The sequence below is a fragment of the Plectropomus leopardus genome, chromosome 20, assembly GCF_026936395.1.
Source record: "Plectropomus leopardus strain MGB_pleo_1.0 chromosome 20, ASM2693639v1, whole genome shotgun sequence".
Classification (NCBI taxonomy): Eukaryota; Metazoa; Chordata; class Actinopteri; order Perciformes; family Serranidae; genus Plectropomus; species Plectropomus leopardus.
Genome location: NC_142195.1, coordinates 29658420 through 29676841, shown reverse-complemented (window position 1 = coordinate 29676841; position 18422 = coordinate 29658420). Strand labels below are relative to the sequence as shown.

General features: G+C 39.9%; 1 protein-coding gene across 3 annotated transcripts in view; it reads left to right on the top strand.

The window, feature by feature from the left end:
* Nucleotides 1–1295: 1295 nt before the first annotated feature.
* Nucleotides 1296–18422, top strand: part of LOC121959462 (X-ray repair complementing 4) — a 39207-nt gene continuing 22080 nt past the window's right edge. For 2 of the 3 annotated variants that reach the window (XM_088071241.1, XM_042508742.2), the window contains exons 1-3: nt 10333–10459; nt 14651–14793; nt 16195–16385. In XM_088071241.1, the coding sequence (XP_087927367.1) occupies nt 14652–14793; nt 16195–16385 (333 nt within the window). In that variant the 5' untranslated portion in view covers nt 10333–10459; nt 14651. Of the gene's footprint in view, nt 1511–10332; nt 10460–14650; nt 14794–16194; nt 16386–18422 lie in introns of those variants that run through there. The other variant, XM_042508743.2, reaches the window with a different exon arrangement.

Sequence of the window (18422 nt, the reverse complement as noted above, 5' to 3'; positions counted from 1 at the left end):
TGACAGTAACAGTATGTTTTTACAACATTAAAGACAACCCAAAAACTAATCCAGAGACCAGCTCCCTTACACACGAGTTAACGTGACCAAATGTCGAGTTTAACAACCGCTAGTAAACTAGCATCGCGCAAACCAGAAGCACAGAGGCGGACTGCTCCCGGCAAAGCGCATCCGCATGCTGGCCAACACACTCAAGACTTTTACAGTCAGGACGAACACACAACTGGAGCCAGCACCCACAAGGAGGCAGGAGGGACCGGCACCAGGGAACCCCCGATGACATCACCGTCGCTGGTCACACTGTGGAAATGAAACCTCAGATACCTGGATAACCAGGGGCAACACCTGCGCCTGTAACAGCCCCTGATCAGCAGCTACATTGACTGTGACAGGTCACCTAGTGGAAATAGCATGTATTTCCTCCATATGCCAAATATGGTCAAAATGACCTCATCAGGTGGAAAATAGTCAAAATGACAAATTCAGAGTCAAAAGCCCAGAATGACACCCAGAAATAATACAAGTCCTGTTTTTCTGCTCTGATGGCTGTGGGATCAAAAATGTCAGTTTGAATGGGTTTCAATGGAGCATTTTTGGACCTTAAAGATGAAGTTGGTAACTTTTGTCAAAATAACTTTTTGTTTGAAACTGTCAAAATATTCTGAGAGGAGAACATGAGGCAGGTGATCTGTGGAAGAATAAAGCCCACAGAAAGTGCGCCATGCGTCGATGCAAAATGCGTGTAGCACCGAAAGTTCAATTACACCGTTTGAGTCGGTCACGTGATGCACACCGGCTCAGTAAGACTTTTCCCCATTTGCTCACATGAGGAAAGAGACGTCTGTAAATCAGCAAATAATTTTTTGTGAGCATCAAAACCTCCGCGAAACGTCCTCTATCCCTGTCTGAACGAAAATCACCCGGCTCGATAAATTTGGAAAGTCCAAAAGAGCAAAGATTGAATTTTTTAGACCGCCATTCAAGCTAGCCAAGGCGCTAATCCGGAAGTCGGTCGCGCCGCCGGCGGGAGTTAACCCTCGGCCGCACTCGGTTGCGCTCGGCAACCTTCGGCTGCCCTTAAACCCGGAAAAGGAGCTTTTTCTGCTTCATAAAAATCCACGGATTTATTATAAATAAGAATCAGGTCCCTCTGGCTCCTCATGGTGCTGTTATTAAGATTTGTAGAAATCCACCGCGCCGGCGGAGCTCAGCCAATCAGAGCCAGGGGGAGGGCTCTACTCAGCGTCACTCACTGCTCGTGCACACGCTGCGCAGCCTCCCTCTCTCGCGCATGCTCAGTCAAACTCACGATGATTTTCGACACAATGGCCGAAAAACAAACACCAGCGATGAAAAAACGTCTCTTTCCTCCGCTGACAGCAGCAGACACCGCGAGGACAGAGTCTCAGAGCGAAGACCAAAAACGAGCTCAAAGGAATAAATTCAACCAGCCGAGATAAAAACACGGTGACACCTAACAGCTAACGGGAGCTGACAGGACTGCAGACAGGTGAGTCAGCCTCGTTTCTGTTTCTCAGGTAAATCATGTTTTTAATGAAGGTGCTGAAACGCTGCAGGCTGTGTGCTGCTACTGTGCTGCTGCTGCGGAGCTAACGTTAGCTCGTTTCCGATGCTAACCTTAGCACGTTTCCGATGCTAACGCCGGTTAGCAGAGTCTCTCAGTCTCTCAGTTTGGGTTTATTTCTGATATTTCTGTGATCTGTCACGTTATAATGTTGTCACCATCACTGCTCTGCTGCGTAGTTAACTCTCTGTTTACCACAGTTTCTGTTAAACACCTGTGGTGCTAAAAGCTCATGCTAACGTGTTTTTGTTTAGCCTGATAGAAACACGAGTTTTCACAGAAAAACGATCGATCCGTCTGATTATGTGTCTGTCAGCGTAAACAGGCTGCGGTTGTTGGGTCCGTTTATCATCCTTTAACTCAATTATTTAACTCTGACTGGAAAACTAGCCGGTGTCCACTCCGCTCTCATTGTCCTCCACTGTCTCCTACATGTCTTTGTCTGTGCAGTAATCGGTTAATGTCCTTTCTGAGTGTCCAGATGTGTAAACATCTCTCTGAAGCGGGAACATTTACACTATTACTGGTGCTCTCTGAGAAACTGCTGTTATCATCCTTGTTGTTGTTGTTGTTATCGTTGTTGTTGTTATTGTTGTTTTGTTGTTGTTGTTGTTGTTGTTATTGTTGTTGTTTTGTTGTTGTTGTTATCATTGTTGTTGTTGTTATTGTTGTTGTTATCATTGTTGTTGTTGTTATTATTGTTGTTATTGTTGTTGTTTTGTTGTTGTTATTGTTGTTGTTGTTGTTGTTATTATTATTATTATTGTTGTTTTGTTGTTGTTGTTATCGTTGTCGTTGTTGTTGTTGTTGTTGTTATCATTGTTGTTGTTGTTATTGTTGTTGTTATTGTTGTTGTTGTTGTTGTTATTATTATTATTATTGTTGTTTTGTTGTTGTTATCGTTGTCGTTGTTGTTGTTGTTGTTGTTTTGTTGTTGTTATTGTTGTTGTTATTGTTGTTGTTATCGTTGTTGTTGTTGTTGTTATTGTTGTTATCATTGTTGTTATTGTTGTTGTTGTTGTTGTTGTTGTTATTGTTTTGTTGTTGTTGTTATTGTTGTTGTTGTTATCGTTGTCGTTGTTGTTGTTGTTGTTATTGTTGTTATCATTGTTGTTGTTGTTATTGTTGTTGTTATTGTTTTGTTGTTGTTGTTGAATATAACTGTTAAATCTTGTTCCAAACTAAATGCAGGTCTTAGTCATAGATAATAAAGGTCGTTAGTTCGGTGCCTCGTTACATGAGGGTGAATGAAACAGACTCATGTGGACTAACAGCCTGATTTACTGCGTTTGAATCCAGCTGCAGGTCAGACAGACTGTATATAAAGAATCTTTAAATTCATTCATTTAATCTTTAAATCTTTATTTACAGTCTGTGGTCAGACGGCAGACACCAGCAGCATCGCCACATCCACAGCAGCTGACCGCCGGCAGATAGCCTTAACTATTTAGTTTCCACAGTGTATTTTAGACTTATTGCAGGAACTTAGCTGCAAATTCACTGATTACACTCAAATACACAATCTGGTTGAAATGTATGCCATATGCATGAACACAGACACAATTATCAGCCAGCTTCTGAAACCAGGCCAGACCTTAATGAGCTGCTCCGCCTTCATTTACAGACTCTTTGAACTGTTTCACTGTAAAAACTAAAAGGGAGTTTTTGACTTTTTTTTTGCTCATGTTGCAAAACTTCAAGGTTAACTATCTTGACCTAAATGCCTCCTGGTTTAAATGCCTCTGTATTGGAGGCGTCCTGCGTCCCCGATAGCAGCGTGGAGGTCCTTTAAGGCTCACTAACGTTGACTTTGGAGCAGAAACAATAAGTTCTGTGTGAGACAAAGATGCAAAAAATCAACTGACGCCCACAAGTTTCCACAAAGAGCCAAACCAGCAGTGAACGTGTCTCCACAGCCTGATTTCTCCTCACACTGACATGTTCCTTCATCACCATCATCACACACACTCCCACACACACACCGGCCTGCTGACACACACACTCAGCACAGCACCAAATGTGGATTAATACGCCGCTGAAAATAGTCCCAACACAGGCACTGTTTCCTGTAGTGGAAGAATAATTTAGATCCTTTACTGAAGTAAAAGTTCTGCTTTGAAAATGGTGCTCAAGTAAAAGTACAACCTGGAAAGTGTACTTAATGTGTTAAAAGTAGAAGTACACAATGCAGAAAAATCTAAGAAAAAACAACAACTCAACAACAAAAGGAAGGAAGAAAAAAACTCAAAATTATTTTTAAAAAATCTGAAAAAAAACCCTCAAAAATCTAAATTATTTAAAAAATATTAGAAAAAACACCAGAAACAAAAGACAAATAAAAAAACTTATAATCATAACAAGAAAAAAACACTGCCGAAAACATAAAATAAGAAAACTTAACCTAATTTCGACACAGAGGACACAGAGGGACCACGGGGAGCTGAGTCTGTCCTCAGGCAGGGACGGACAGGAAATGTTACCTAAAGACTGAGCTGGAAGTCATCACTGCAGCATCGACCCACTTTTTTAGGATTTTAGGACGTTTCTGAGATTTGTTGAAGTTTTTGGGAGTTAAGGGTATTTCTCAGATTTTAGGACATTTCTAGCATTTAAGGTAATTTCTAGGATTTTTGGACGTTTTTGGATTTTAGGACGGTTCTCAGAGGCAGAGACATTTCTAGTATTTTAGAAAACTTATACAATTTTTAGGTATTTTAAGGGGTTTTAGGTTTTTCTGACATTTCTAGGATTTTAGGACATTTATAGATTTAAGGACATTCAGAGATTTGTGGACATTTTAGGCAATATTTTGGATTTTTAGATCTTTTTAGGATTTTAGAAAATTTCTCAGATTTTAGGACATTTATAGATTTAAGGACGTTTCTGGGATTTTAGGACATTTTCAGGATTATACAACATTTCGTGCGTTTTCTCGGCTCTGTTTTAATGCTGTTTTATTCACTGTTAGACTTTATGTTTGAGGGGCCGCCCGGCACCTTATAGGGGGCCAGATTTGGCCTGCGGGCCGTAAGTTGAGTATCGCTGTGCTACATAACATCGCGCAGATGTGAGCTGTCTGTGGTTTGTAGGGACATTTGATGGTGCTGATGGAGTGGATCTGTGACAGACAGGAAGTGGTGACTCTATCAGTGGAGGACAGCTGTGTGACACGGAGGACTCACAGGGAGCTGCGTCTGTCCTCGGGCAGGGACGGCTGACAGGAAGTGTTACCTAAAGACTGAGCTGGAAGTCATTACCGCGGCCTGCAGTGTCTGACGCACGGACGCACTGATGCACATGTGTGTGCGCTGGAGGCCACGAGGCGGCGACGGCGCTGCAGACGGGCGGAAGGAAGGATCCCCGAGCGGTCCCGAGGAGGAGATGAAAGTTAACGACAGGGAGGCAGAGGGCCCCGTGCGGATATGTTAGGACTCTGTTGGAGCTAATAAGGCCGAGCTGACGTCTCGGGCCCTCAGGTGCCGCCGGGAGCCACGACAAACATGTTTCTGTTTATCTGACGGGTCCCTGCAAGTCTGCACAGGCTCAGTCACACTGTCAGTGTGCAGCAGAGGACTCACTGTCGGCTTCATCAGAAATCACCGGTCTGTGTATCAAACAGCAACAAGAAGGATTCGTTTCTCAGATTTTTGGATGTTTCTCAGATTTTGAGACAAAATCCCGTATTGTAGAGTATTTCTAGGATTTGGGATGTTATTCAGGATGTAGGATGTTGTAGAACTTCAGGACGTTTCTTTGATTTTCGGATGTCTCTAGCATTTTAGGACGTCTCTAGGATTTTTGGACGTTCCTTGGATTTTAGGATTTTGGAACATGTTTAGGATTTTGGGATGTTTTTAGGATTTTAGGACATTCCTAGGATCATACCATGCTAGGATTACACGTTGCTAGCTCTCTAGACTCTATTGTGATGCAGTTTTGTGCACTCGTGCACCTTATGTTGACTAAAAATACAAAAAGAATTCACTTTATTTTTATTGTGAATCAGAGAGTGTTTGGGGGCCACCAGGCACCCTATCAGGGGCCAGATGTGGCCTGGGGGCCACAAACTGAGTATCAGTACACCATAAAAAAATTGTGCAAATTCATATTAACGTGTTCGGTTTGCAGAAACGAACAATACCAACATTTTTTCTGTTGATTGTTTCTGTAAAACCACAAAAATAGCTCTGAAGATAAAACGCGGCTGCTGGATAACGAATAACGTACGGCGCCCTGAGATCACCAGTGAGGTCAAATGTTATCGTAACCGCTCGCCAGAACGGTGACTACTGGTCCAAGTCGCTCTGAACCAGAACAAATCTTTAAAGTCGACTCTTATCCTTTTTCCAAACACTGTTTCAACTATTCAGATCAGATCTTTAGCGTCGGTTCCCATCGACACCAACCAGAGACCAGAGCCACCTCCTCCGTGTGCCAATGTAAATAAATGACCCGGGTCCTGGAGACGGCTCCCGTTTATTGACCTTTTTTCTATCTCCAGGCCCTCAGAGGTCTGCGAGCATCGACCGTGTGAATCAGCTCTTTATTCTGAGCGGCTGCTGACCCAGAAACAGACGCACGTACGGGCCGTCTGACGCTGTTTGAGGCTCGTCTCCGTTTGGTGAATCCAGCAGCAGGTTGGCGAAGGTGTTGGGCTCCGTTTGAGCGGCAGCAGGAAGCCACAGACTCTGTAAAGCAGAAAGCATCAGATCTTAAGTAACCAACGTTCACTCGGCCAACAGAGAGAACGTTTCCAGGAATAACAAAATGTGTTTGAGCGCACTGAGCCGCGTTACTGGACAGCACAAGAAAAGAGCTTTGTTTGACAGAGTTGTTGCTCACTATACTCGGACATAAAGCCAAATTAATACGCTCCTTTTCAGCTTTCTGGAGGAGGTTGATCTCATCTCGCACAGCCACAGAGGCTGAATATGTTGCGCAGTAATAACATCAACAATAAAAACAAAAACACGAGCACAGATGTGTTTACATGGACGTCTGGACGCCAGCTCCGTTAACTGATTGAGGCAGGATTACGGAGGCCCGTGGGCAGGATGGAGGAGGCTGCGATCACGGCGTCCAAAACTGACGCTATCAGGCGCTTTAATGAAACACAGACTCTGCACTGTGACGGCGCGCTGTATGATTTTAGTGCATGGAAATCCATACGTGAAGCTTTCAGGAGGGCAAAAACGTGATTTACCCTTTGAAATGTGGAGCGACGTCATTTTTCTTTGGCTGCTTTCACACACGTTTTATAACTCTATAAAACTATGTTTTCTTTCAAAAACATGGAGAAAAATCTATAAGTAACTTTGTAAGAAATAATCCATAAATTGCAAGAAATGATTAGATTTTTAAAAAATAATTAAAATTTTAAATTAAATATTTGAAATTATTTTACAGTTATTACTTTTGGAGTATGTTTTGATATTTGAATATTTTAATTTTATTGTATGTCAGATGTAATACTGGCCATAAGCAGCTAAATAATAAATGTTCTACAAATTACAAAAAAATAGTCCATTAAAAAAAAACAGCTAAAAAAAAGTTAGGGGGAAATTTCTTGTGGAAAAAAAGCTAAAAAAAAAAACAAACCTAAATTTATTGCATTTTTAAAAACTAATTTTCAGGTCATTTTGTTGTACTTTATTCGAGTATCTTATTTTTTTTTTTTTTGGTCATTTCTTCTTTTGTTGCTCATTTCTTTCTTCCTGAAAAACATTTGCCGTGCTTAGCAATTTTTTTAATTCCGCAGTCTAAATATTTTAATTACATCTTGTACAAATTTTTTAGCTTTATTGTTGTTTTTTATTGTAAAACAGTTTGTAACGGTATTTTTGAAAGGTGCTGTATAAGTGAAGTTATTATTGATTATTTTTTTAAGCTTAAGATAACATCTCATTTCTTTTGTTATGAGGGTAATTAAGGTTTATCAACAGGACGCAGCCTCTGAGAGACATCCTTGGAAATAATAATATCAATAATAATAATAATGGCTTATAAAAGAAATTAAATGCAAAAAGATAAACAGGAAAGAATTACTGACGGGATCAACTTAAACATTTAAGCAAAAATAACAGTAAGGCCATCAGTGCTTCTTACTTGGCTGCATTTCCTCCCCTGAAGTGCTGGAAGATTTGGGGTTTTTTGAACTGGTTTCCTAAATCTCAGCTAAACACCAAAAATCTCCATCACAATAAACCTGAACAGCTTTCTGTTCTCACACTGCAAACACTCAGTTTACGACAGATTTTAGGTGAAAACTCATTGATATGTGAAGAAATGTGTTCTTGATTTCATTATTCAGATTATTTTCATAAACATTTCAAATTTCCAGAATAAATGTTGGTATAGGATACATTACATTTGTTATGTTTGTTGTAATGTTGTGGATACATTGAGAATAAATGTCTCAGCAACGCTGATCTACAACTGGAGAGAACAAGAGGCCTCAAAAGTCGCCTGCTGCGTTGCCGCACATCGCCCAATGTCACCTCACGTTGCCTCACATGTTGCCTCATGTCGTCACACTTCTCTACATGTCACCACATCGCCTCACACTACTGCATGTTGCCTCACGTTGCCACAAGTTGCCTCAAGTCTCCTCACATGACCATATATTGCCTCACGTCACCACACAGTGCCTCACATCGCCACACGTTGCCTCATGTCACCACACCTTTGCCTCACATTGCCCCAGGTTGCCTTACGTTGCCGTACGTCGCCTCATGTCTCTTGAAGTTGTCATAAGTTGCCTTGCCTCACGACACATTGCCTACGCCACCAGCAGTCGCCACATGTTGCCTCACTTAGCCTCATGTCTCCTCACCACAAGTCGCCTCACGTCATCAGCAATCGCCTCAGGTCGCCTTACGTCGTCTCACTTTGCCTCACGTTGCCTCACGTTGCCTCACGTTGCCTCACGTTGCCACAACGAAGGTTGTGCAGACGACAAAGCTGCGTAGCGGTTGTGGCAGCATCTCCTCACATTAACAAGAAAATACTCAATTGCAAGCACATTAACTGAACGTTTCCTGTACGGCCGGAGCACCCAGAAAATATATCAACTCAGAAATGAACTCTGAAGTCCTGTTTTTCTGCAGATCTGCATGCAGCCGTCCACACGTCAAAACATTTGAACACAACTCACGTCTGATCTTTGACAACACGTTATCTGCATATTCAGGTCAGACAGCTGTTACACGTGACGACACGAGGCCAGTTAACCGTCAAATATAAGCATCTCGCCTCCTCGGCGTTGTTTTGGTTTCCTCGTCAGAGAGGCAAAGGAAACAAGCTGCGTGCCACATGCTGCAGAGCGGGAAATGAAGGGATTACTGCGAGAGAGCGATGATCTGCAAACACACACGCTCTCCAAGAATAATCGCTCTGAGAGGCCGCGCGACATTAAAGACTTTCTATTAAAGAAACACACACTCTGAGGCCTTCATCAGCTGATTCTCCACGGGGATTTACTCTGTGTGTGTGTGTGTGTGTGTCTGTGTGTGTGTGTGTGTGTGTGTGTGTGTGTGTGTGTGTGTGTGTCTGTGTGTGTGTCTGTGTGTGTGTGTGTGTGTGTGTGTGAGAGAGAGACGTTCATGCATGAGTGGAGTTCACAGAGTCACCTGCGCAGCTCTCCCAGGTGGCCTCTGAGTGCTGCATCACATGTGTGCAGGACTGTGGGAAATATTCAGTTTCAGTCGCAGAATCTCAGAGTAAATTTGGATTTGTTTATTTTAAAAGAAAAAAAGATGACCACAAATTTCCCAACAAGCCAAATCCTCCTCTTCAAAACGCTGCTCGTCCAATCAGAGCTTCGCGACTGTAACCGTGTTTGTCAGAGTTTGGATTCTCCACATGTTGAAGTGTAACAGAAAGAGTTTTAGATTTTACCAAATTAAAAGTAATGTAACAAAGTACTTGATGTTTAGTACTGTCCTGAAGTTTATTTTCCATGTTTATTTGATGTCTTTCAAAAACTTGACATTGCCATAAATAAGCCAAAAAAAACAAAAAAAAAAATTACCTCAGTCACAAAAAGTAAAACACAAAATATACAAGAAAATAACATTAAAATTTTTTTTTTTTAAAAATGTTTATTTTATATAATTAATTATATTCTGTGATATAATTTTAAAAATGCATAAATCTATTTTTTTATGTCATTTTCAAAATTACATATTTAAAGTTATATTTACAGAATTAATTTCTATAATCTTTAAGCACCACCTCCAGATCTTTTTCTTAATTTCTTTTTATTTTTTCTTGTGTTGCTCATTGCGTTGTTTTCAAAGGGTTAATGTATGTGCAACAAAACAATGCAAATTCCATAAAAACCCACCTTTATAAACCTTATTTTGATTCAGATTATTAATATATTTTTGCAAACTGTGGTATTACTGCTTTTACTGGAGTTTGTTTTTTAGTTTTTATTTTGAATATTCGTGGAATATTTGCACACCGTTATATTACTGCTTTTACTTGAGATTTTTATTTACATTATTTTTATTTATTAATTATTTTAAATAGTTGCACACTGTAGTATTACCACTTTTACTGAAGTAATGATTTTTTTTAACATTTATTTTTATTAAATTTATTTATTTATTACATTTATTTTATCTTTATTTTTTGTTTATTTTATTTATTTTTGAATATTTGCACACAGCAGTATTACTGCTCTTGCTGTAGTACCGGAGCTGTGAGACCACGTGGTTTTGTTGTGGTTCCTGATCAAATCAGCTGTTCGGCTGTGTCGCCTGGTGATGACGCAGGAGTTAGCTTCCCTGGCAGCAGCTGTTTAAACTGAAGCTAAAAAAGCTAAATGCGCATTTAGTCCTGAAAACAGCGCGCGTGCACGTGAGGCTGCAGGTAAGACAACACCTGACGCGTCGTCGTGTTGCTGTCGGACTCGTTCTTCTTCTGTGGTGTCGTCGCGTGCTGCGTGTTTACAAACAGCGTGTTTGTTTGTGTCAGTTAGCATCGAGCTAACACTCAGACCGTCGCAGTTTAACCCTTTCTGTGTGATTTCAGAGGACCAGCTGGTCAAAAAATAAAAGTATTAAACAAAAAACTCTCATTAAAACTTCCGGATATTTATAACTGGGAGATAAAAGAGTGGATTTATTTAAATAAAACAGTTTTCAGAAAGTTTTCAGTCTGTGGACAAAAATCCCAACAATGCTAACATCCCAAAAATAAAGTCTGTAAACTTTATAAAAATAATAAAAGTCTATTAACCCCTGACGACCCGCTTTAATATCACACACATACTGCTCTAAACACAAAATGCTCTTTAAAGTCAAGCTTTATAAATATCATACATTTATATTATTTTCTGCTTTTATTTTTTTTAACCAGCATCAGTACCAATCATAAATATCAAATACTCATTCATTTTCAGAATTTTAACCCTTTAAATTCCAGGTTTTTGATGATGTTTCGATGTTATTAGATGAAAAAAAACCCAACACTAAATTAATTGTTTTTTATCATCACAGCCTGGGATATATGTCAGTGATTTACAGAAACATTGATTTTTTTGACATTATTGTTTTTTGTACAGTGTTAAATATTCAAACTGTTCTGCACACAAAATGCACTTTTTCACAGTCAAGCTGTGAAAAAAATCATTAATATGATTTTCTACTTTTATTGAATGTATTATTTTTTTAAACCAACATCAGTCCTAATCATAAATATAAAATATTCAGTAATTTTCAGAATTTAAACCTTTAAAATGTAACTTTTTCATGATTTCACTGTTTTTATATGAAAAAAAAACAAAAAATGAATTATTTTCAATACACTACATGCTAAGTAGATTTTTTGTTATCACAGCCTCTTTCTTGCTCTTTTTTGTTTGTTCAGTCTGTCTTCCTTCCTGTCTTTTTTGTCTTCAGTCTGTCCATCAGTATTTCGGCAGGTGTGGACATCAGCTGATCTGTGCGGCTTGTGTTGTTAAAAAACATGAAACAGCTCGTTAAATAACCACTTTTTGCACATTTTATTGTAAAATGTAAAACTGCTAAAAGTCTCAAAATGACCATAAATTAAACTAATGATGGTGTGTGAGACAGATGCTCTTCCTGCTGCAGAGATCTTTTAAAAAAGACACTGTGTGTGTGTGTGTGTGTGTGTGTGTGTGTGTGTGTGTGTTGCTGCGTCACAGTGCTCGGTGAGCTCTGATGACATGTTGCATCATTTTCTCTGCGTGCATCACACGACCGAACGACGCTCTGCAAAACCAGCGTTTAACCAGCGTTTCATAACACTCAGGCCAGCTGCACATTTCAGTCAAAGTTAAGAAAAGAAATTAACAAATTGAGAAAAAAGAAGAATCCATACATTATAATACTCTATAAAGTACAAGAAAAAGATCATAAACATGTAACATGAGATGTACTTCAGCATTTTTGCAGCAGCACAGTACATGGTTCTAGGATTTCAGCACATTTCTAAGTTTTTAGGACTTTTCTAGGATTATAGAGTGTGTTTTGGGATATTTCTACGATTGTAAGACCATTCATGGATTTTAAGATTTGTCCAGGACGGTGGGACATTTTGTAGGATCTTTTAGGATATTTTGTAAAATTTTAGGGCATTTTTAGTTTTTTAGGGCTTTTCTAGGATTTCAGAGTAGTTTTCGGATATTTCTACAATTGTAGGACATTTAGTGGATTTTAAGATGTTTCTAGGATTTTTTAAATTTTTAGGATTTTAGGACATGCTTTTGGATTTCAGGATGTTTCTAGGATTTTGGGATGCTCGGACTTCAGGGCATTTCTTGGATTTTAGGACATTAGTGTCTTCGGTAGGACGTCTGTGGGGGTGTGGGTGATCCTCCACTGGCACTTTTTGGATAAAAAAGCTCTATTTTGATGCTGTTTTGGTACGTATCAGGGGCCAGGTTTGGGCCGCAGGCCATCAGTTGAGTATCACTGTAGTGGTGGCAGAGCGTCACAGCCTGATGTTTACAGCTGCTGACAAAGTTTTGGCATTTGCTGAGTTGGGAGTGAAAATCTGTTGCAGATTTATCTGTACTTTATCTAATATATGTACTCTTTATTTTTTATGTGATGTTAAATTTTTTCCAATATGTTGGCTAATGCACTTTTTTTCTAACAGTCACTTTTTTTACTTTTTATATTTATATTTAATGAGCGTGTTAAGAGGGAGCCTGATAAATTGCCAACATGTGTTTATTGCGAATGACAATTATCAGTTGAGTGTAGCAGCTCTGAGGCCGTAAACAGGCCGGCCTTGTTTGTTTCCTCTCGTGGGGGCTTTGTGGTTCCTCGTGGCCAAGCCTTATGGGGTCTCTGATGGTTTACAGATCCCCTCTCTCCTCAGACCCTCAGTCTGTCTTCTGTTCTCTCTGTAAAACAATAACTGGACCTCCTGCAAACGCGGCCGCACACAGATTTCTGCAGCCAGGGTCTGTTTTGCAGACGGTGAGCAGAAAATGTCGGCTGGCACGTGAACAGCAGGCCGCGACGCATGACAGCACGATGATGTAAGAACAGCTGGACTGACACACCTCCAGCAGGCGAGGCTGACAGCACGCGCGCGCACACACACACACACACACACACACACACACACACACACACACACACACACACACACACACACACACACACACACACACACACACACACACACACACCGGTTCAGGGTTCAATCTGAAGCAGAATAAATAAATAAAAAGTTCAGAATTTTTACAGAAAATGACAAAAATAATAAAAAACGTCCCTGTGTGACTCGTCATTCAGGTGCATACTTTTCCCTCTCTGCAGCCGTCCAGTTTCTTAACCCTTTAGTCCTAAATGTAGTCCAGATTGTGTATTTGAGTGTAATCAGTGAATTTGCAGCTCAGCTCCTACAATAAGTCTAAAATACACTGTGGAAACTAAATAGTTACATTCAGACTGTTCAGGTCCAAAAATGCTCCATTGAAACCCATTCAAACTGACATTTTTGATCCCACAGCCATCAGAGCAGAAAAACAGGACTTGTATTATTTCTGGGTGTCATTCTGGGCTTTTGACTCTGAATTTGTCATTTTGACTATTTTCCATCGGATGTCATTTTTTGTGTTGTTTTTTTTTTTTTATGTAAAAACATGGTCTCATCATGAAAAAACTGACTTTTAAAGGGTTAAAATTTTGAAAACAGCTGGATATTTATGATTAGGGCTATTATTGGTTAAAAATAAACTCAATGAAAGTAGAAAATCATATTAATGTATAATATTTTTTATATTCTGATTTTGAGTGTTTGACACTGCACATAAATAATAATGTATAAAAATCAATGTTGCTGATGATCATTAACATAAACCAGGATGTCATCAGCCAAATAAAAAATCTACTTAGCATGTGGTTTATTGAAAATAATTCTTTTTTTTTCATCTAAAAACATAGTGGCATCATGACAAAACTTTAAAGGGTTAAGATTCTTAAAATTAATGAATATTTGATATTTATGATTAGGACTGATGTTGGGTAAAAGATTAAATCAAATTGTTTTAAATGAGTCTTTCAAAAGTCATAAAAAGTGCTATGGAAAGTATAATTTATTGAATCCATATTGTTTTTTCTGATATTGTTTTGTAACATTTGAAAATAATCAGTAACGAAAAAACAGAAAAATTCACAGAATGCAGCGTCACCAAAAAGTAATATTTTTACTTTTACTTTAAATATTTTGGCAAACTAACTTAAAGTAAGTGATGTAAGTTCATGTGTTTTTCGTCTCCTGTTATCGTAAAATTGGGCTTTAATTTCATTACAAACGGCTGAAAAAGTCTTAAATCCTGTTTGTCTTAAGCTGTAAGAACTCTCTTTAATGATCAGCTGATTACCGAAAAACTTGCTGATTATTGTCTTTACTTGATTTATTGACTAATTGTTGCAGCTGTGTTCACGTCGATCGGGATGAGGGCGGAATAAAGCAGAAACTGTGAAATTAAATAATCGTATATTAACGAGACAGTGAGAGGGTTTATCGGTTAGTGTGTAACGGCTGACACTCAGGTTCATTTTTTAATTTTTTCTGCAGGATGAACGTGTCGGTGCGCGAGGTCAGCGTCTCGTCCGAGCCTGACTCCTCCTACTTCCTGAGGGTGGACTGGAGTGGGCGGAGCTTAGGTTCAGGCTTCCAGTTGCTGCTGACTGACGGACAGGACGCCTGGAGAGGAGACGGTAAAAATCCAAACAAATGTCACTCAGAGCGAACTCCCTGCTCGACTTCAACACGTCTGACAGGATTTATGATTTATGTTATCTGTGTGACCACACACACACACACACACACACACACACACACACACACACACACACTCACTCACACACTCTCACCTCTCTCACCTCACCTGTGAACGTTTTAGAGCGTCGTTGACCTTGTCAGCATCACTCAGAGGAAGATTTATTAGTTTGACTGACGGCAGCCCTAATTTTTTTTGCATAATTTATTTTTCTTTTTTTGCATAATTTATTATTCTTTTTTGCATAATTTATTTTAATTTTTTGCGTAAGAGACTTTACAGTAAATGTAAAACACAAACCTGCAAAGCAAACAACAAATAACAAAAAACTACTTTAAACACTGAATATTAACTCTTGATTTGATTTTTATTTATTTCCAAGCATGTAAAAAACGAAATACAGAAAATATTCTTCAAAAACAAAAGAATAATTACAGACAATGAAAAACATAAAGCAAAAAAACGCATCCAAATACATATATACATATACAATACACAAATACATAATGACTTGCTTTCTATATTCTAAATAATTCATGCATTTTTTAAAAAATGTTCCTCAAATAAAAACATATTTTTCTTTGTGTTGGACATCAATTTGTGGTCTGTGAAAGCGAGATGTTTTTCTCGTGTCGTGGTCAGAGCGCTCAGGACCATTCGTAAAATTTTCTCTAAGATAAGAGAAAAGAAAGAAATAAGAAAACACTGGTGAATCCCCAAAATCAACAGGGACAAATTTTGAATACGAGCAAAAATAAGAGAGCATTTGTTCATGCATGAGGCGTATTTTTAATTCAATTATTCCTGTGTGTAATGTCCTAAAATCCAAGAAATGTCCTAAAACCTTAAAAATGTCCTAAAATCCCAGAAACGTCCTGACTTCCTGGAAATATCATAAAGTCCTAGAAAAATGTTCGTTCTTGATTTCATGTATCAGCTTGTTCAATAGGTTTTTGGTTGTTTTTTTTTTTTTGTCTTACAGATTTGTGGGGGTTTTTTGGGGGTTTTTTTGCATCTGGAGTCGACTTCTCTGATATTTTCTAATAATAGAAAATTAACAGAAAATATAAGACAAAATTTTAAAAAATGTTGCATGCGGCCCGGCATGCTCCTAAAATGTTCTCAGACGTCAGAGAAAAGCAAAAATAAAAAACAATGCTGAATCCCAGAAATCCCAAAATAAGAGCAAATCCTGGACAGGCAGAACATTGGTCATACATGCATGAGGCCGATGTTGGTTTAACTCTTTATGCTCGCTGTGTTTTTTAACTCTTTGGATGCTGGTCGGGCTGATGGTGTCGTCCTCGTTGTGACATTTCCTCGTGCCGTGTGTTTGCAGTGAGCGAGTCGGCGGTGCGCGATGAGGCGCAGGAGCTGGAGATGCAGACGGAGCGGTACGTCCGGGACCTCCAGCAGGCGCTGACGGACGGCGAGAGCTCCGACACCTACGGCTTCACCCTGACGCCGTCTCCGCCCGGCCGCCTCTCCGCCGTCACGCTGGCGTACGAGAAGGTTCAGCGGGACATCTCTGTGAGTGCCATCAGTCTTCTCTCATATCTGTGTGCGATAACCAGACGAGCGAGTGTTTATTTAAATCTCCCTCTCATGACTCACGAGTCACGGGGTTAAATCCAGAGAGCGCTTTTGTTTTTCGCCGAGCAGCTTTATCAGTAAAATGTGAGCTGACTGTTGACTTTAACGCCGCCGTCAGAGCGGTCAGAGCCGTCACGACGACTCCTTTATCTCTGCTGGACGTTAAAGAGCTGCAGAGAAAAGCTCGTTTTGGTCTCCTGAGCGAGCCGAGGAGGTGATGGAGAGAGTGTGAAACGTGTGAAAACTGTTGTTTCAACAAATACCCAAAGTAAAAGTACCTCTGTACCCTCGTACTGACGTATATATATCTGAGCTCATGAAGTTATGTAGATCAGGGATACTTCACTTGCCTTGCTTGGGGGCCACGTTTGCTCAGTGACAGAAGGTCAGGGGCCAGTCTCAGCGGCCCCACATGTGTTTCTAGGATTTTAAGACTTTTCAAGGACTTGAGGATGTTTCTAAAAATTCAGGACATTTTTCAGATTTGAGGACTATTCTCTCAATTCAGACAGTTTCTTGGGTTTTAGGATATTTCTAGGATTTTAGGAAAACTCTACAATTTAAGGATGTTTTAAGGATTTCAGGACATGTCTGGGATTTTAGAATGTTTCAAGGATTTTAAGATATTTCTAAGATTTTAAGATATTTCTAAGATTTTAAGATATTTCTAAGATTTTAGGACGTTTCTTGGACGTTAGGATGTTAAAGGCATTAGCTAGGACCTCTGTTGGGTTGTGGGGGATCCTCCACAGCCACTTTTCATAAACATGTTATATTCTGTTGCTGTTTTATACACTCACCTTATGGATACTTAAAGTATGGAAACAATTCCCAGTATGAAGCACTTTATTTTTCTTGTTAATTCAAAAACGGTTGGGGGGGGGCAGATTTAGCCTGCTCTCCATCAGCTGAGTGTTAATAATGTAGATGTTAAACAGAAGAGGCCCCAATATTGAGCCTTGGAGAACTGCATGGACTGCTTGTCGTTTTTGTACACTCAGATGTATGATTACCTATAGATTCTTTAAGTAGGACTCAAACCAGATCAGTACTGTGCCACCCAGTTTTCCATTCAGTCTAGTCTAGTCTGGCTTTGTTTGTTAAAAACCACCTCCGTGCGTATTGGTCGTGCACAATGACAGGTGTTTTGTTGGAAAAACACAGTTTGTAAAACTGCTCCAGTTGGAGCGGGGTGTTGGACACGTCCGCTCTGGATCGGTCTGTCGGACATGTCCGCGTGCTGGAGCACATTTCCGCAGTGGAGCGGGCTGCCGGATGTGATTGTTCAACACTTCTGCCCTCGCTTTTTTTTGGCGTGAGATTTTCCTCTGTGTCATGAGAGCGTGAGACAGAGCCCAAAAGCGTGAGACGCACGGCAGATTCGTGGGAGTTGGCAGCCCCGGTGGGGAAAGGGTTAACAGAATTTTTAAATAATTGAAATACCCAACACGGGCAAGATTATGTCGGTTAGAGGTTCTGAATGTTGGTTTCGATTATTTTTTGATTAATTGCCCAGCACAACTTGGCCACGGGTCAGAAGTTTTGGTCCGGATAGGATGAAGTTTTGGTCCGGATAGGACGAAGTTTTGGTCCGGATAGGATGAAGTTTTGGTCCGGATAGGATGAAGTTTTGGTCCGGATAGGATGAAGTTTTGGTCCGGATCCGGACCACGATCCCCCAGTTGGTGATGCCTGTTCTAGAATTTTAAAACTTTTGTAGGATTTTAGGACATATTTCATTTTTTTGGACATTATTAGGATTTTGGGACATTTCTAGGATTTCAGGACATCAGTGTCTCAGCTGTGTCCTCTGTCGGGGGTGTGGGGGATCCTCCTCTGGCTCTTTTTTGGATCAACAAGCTCTATTTTGATGCTGTTTTTTGTCTCTGACACCTTATGGAGACTAAAAGGACAAAAACTATTCACAGTGTCCATCACTTTATTTTTATTGTGAATTAGAAATTGTTCTGGGGG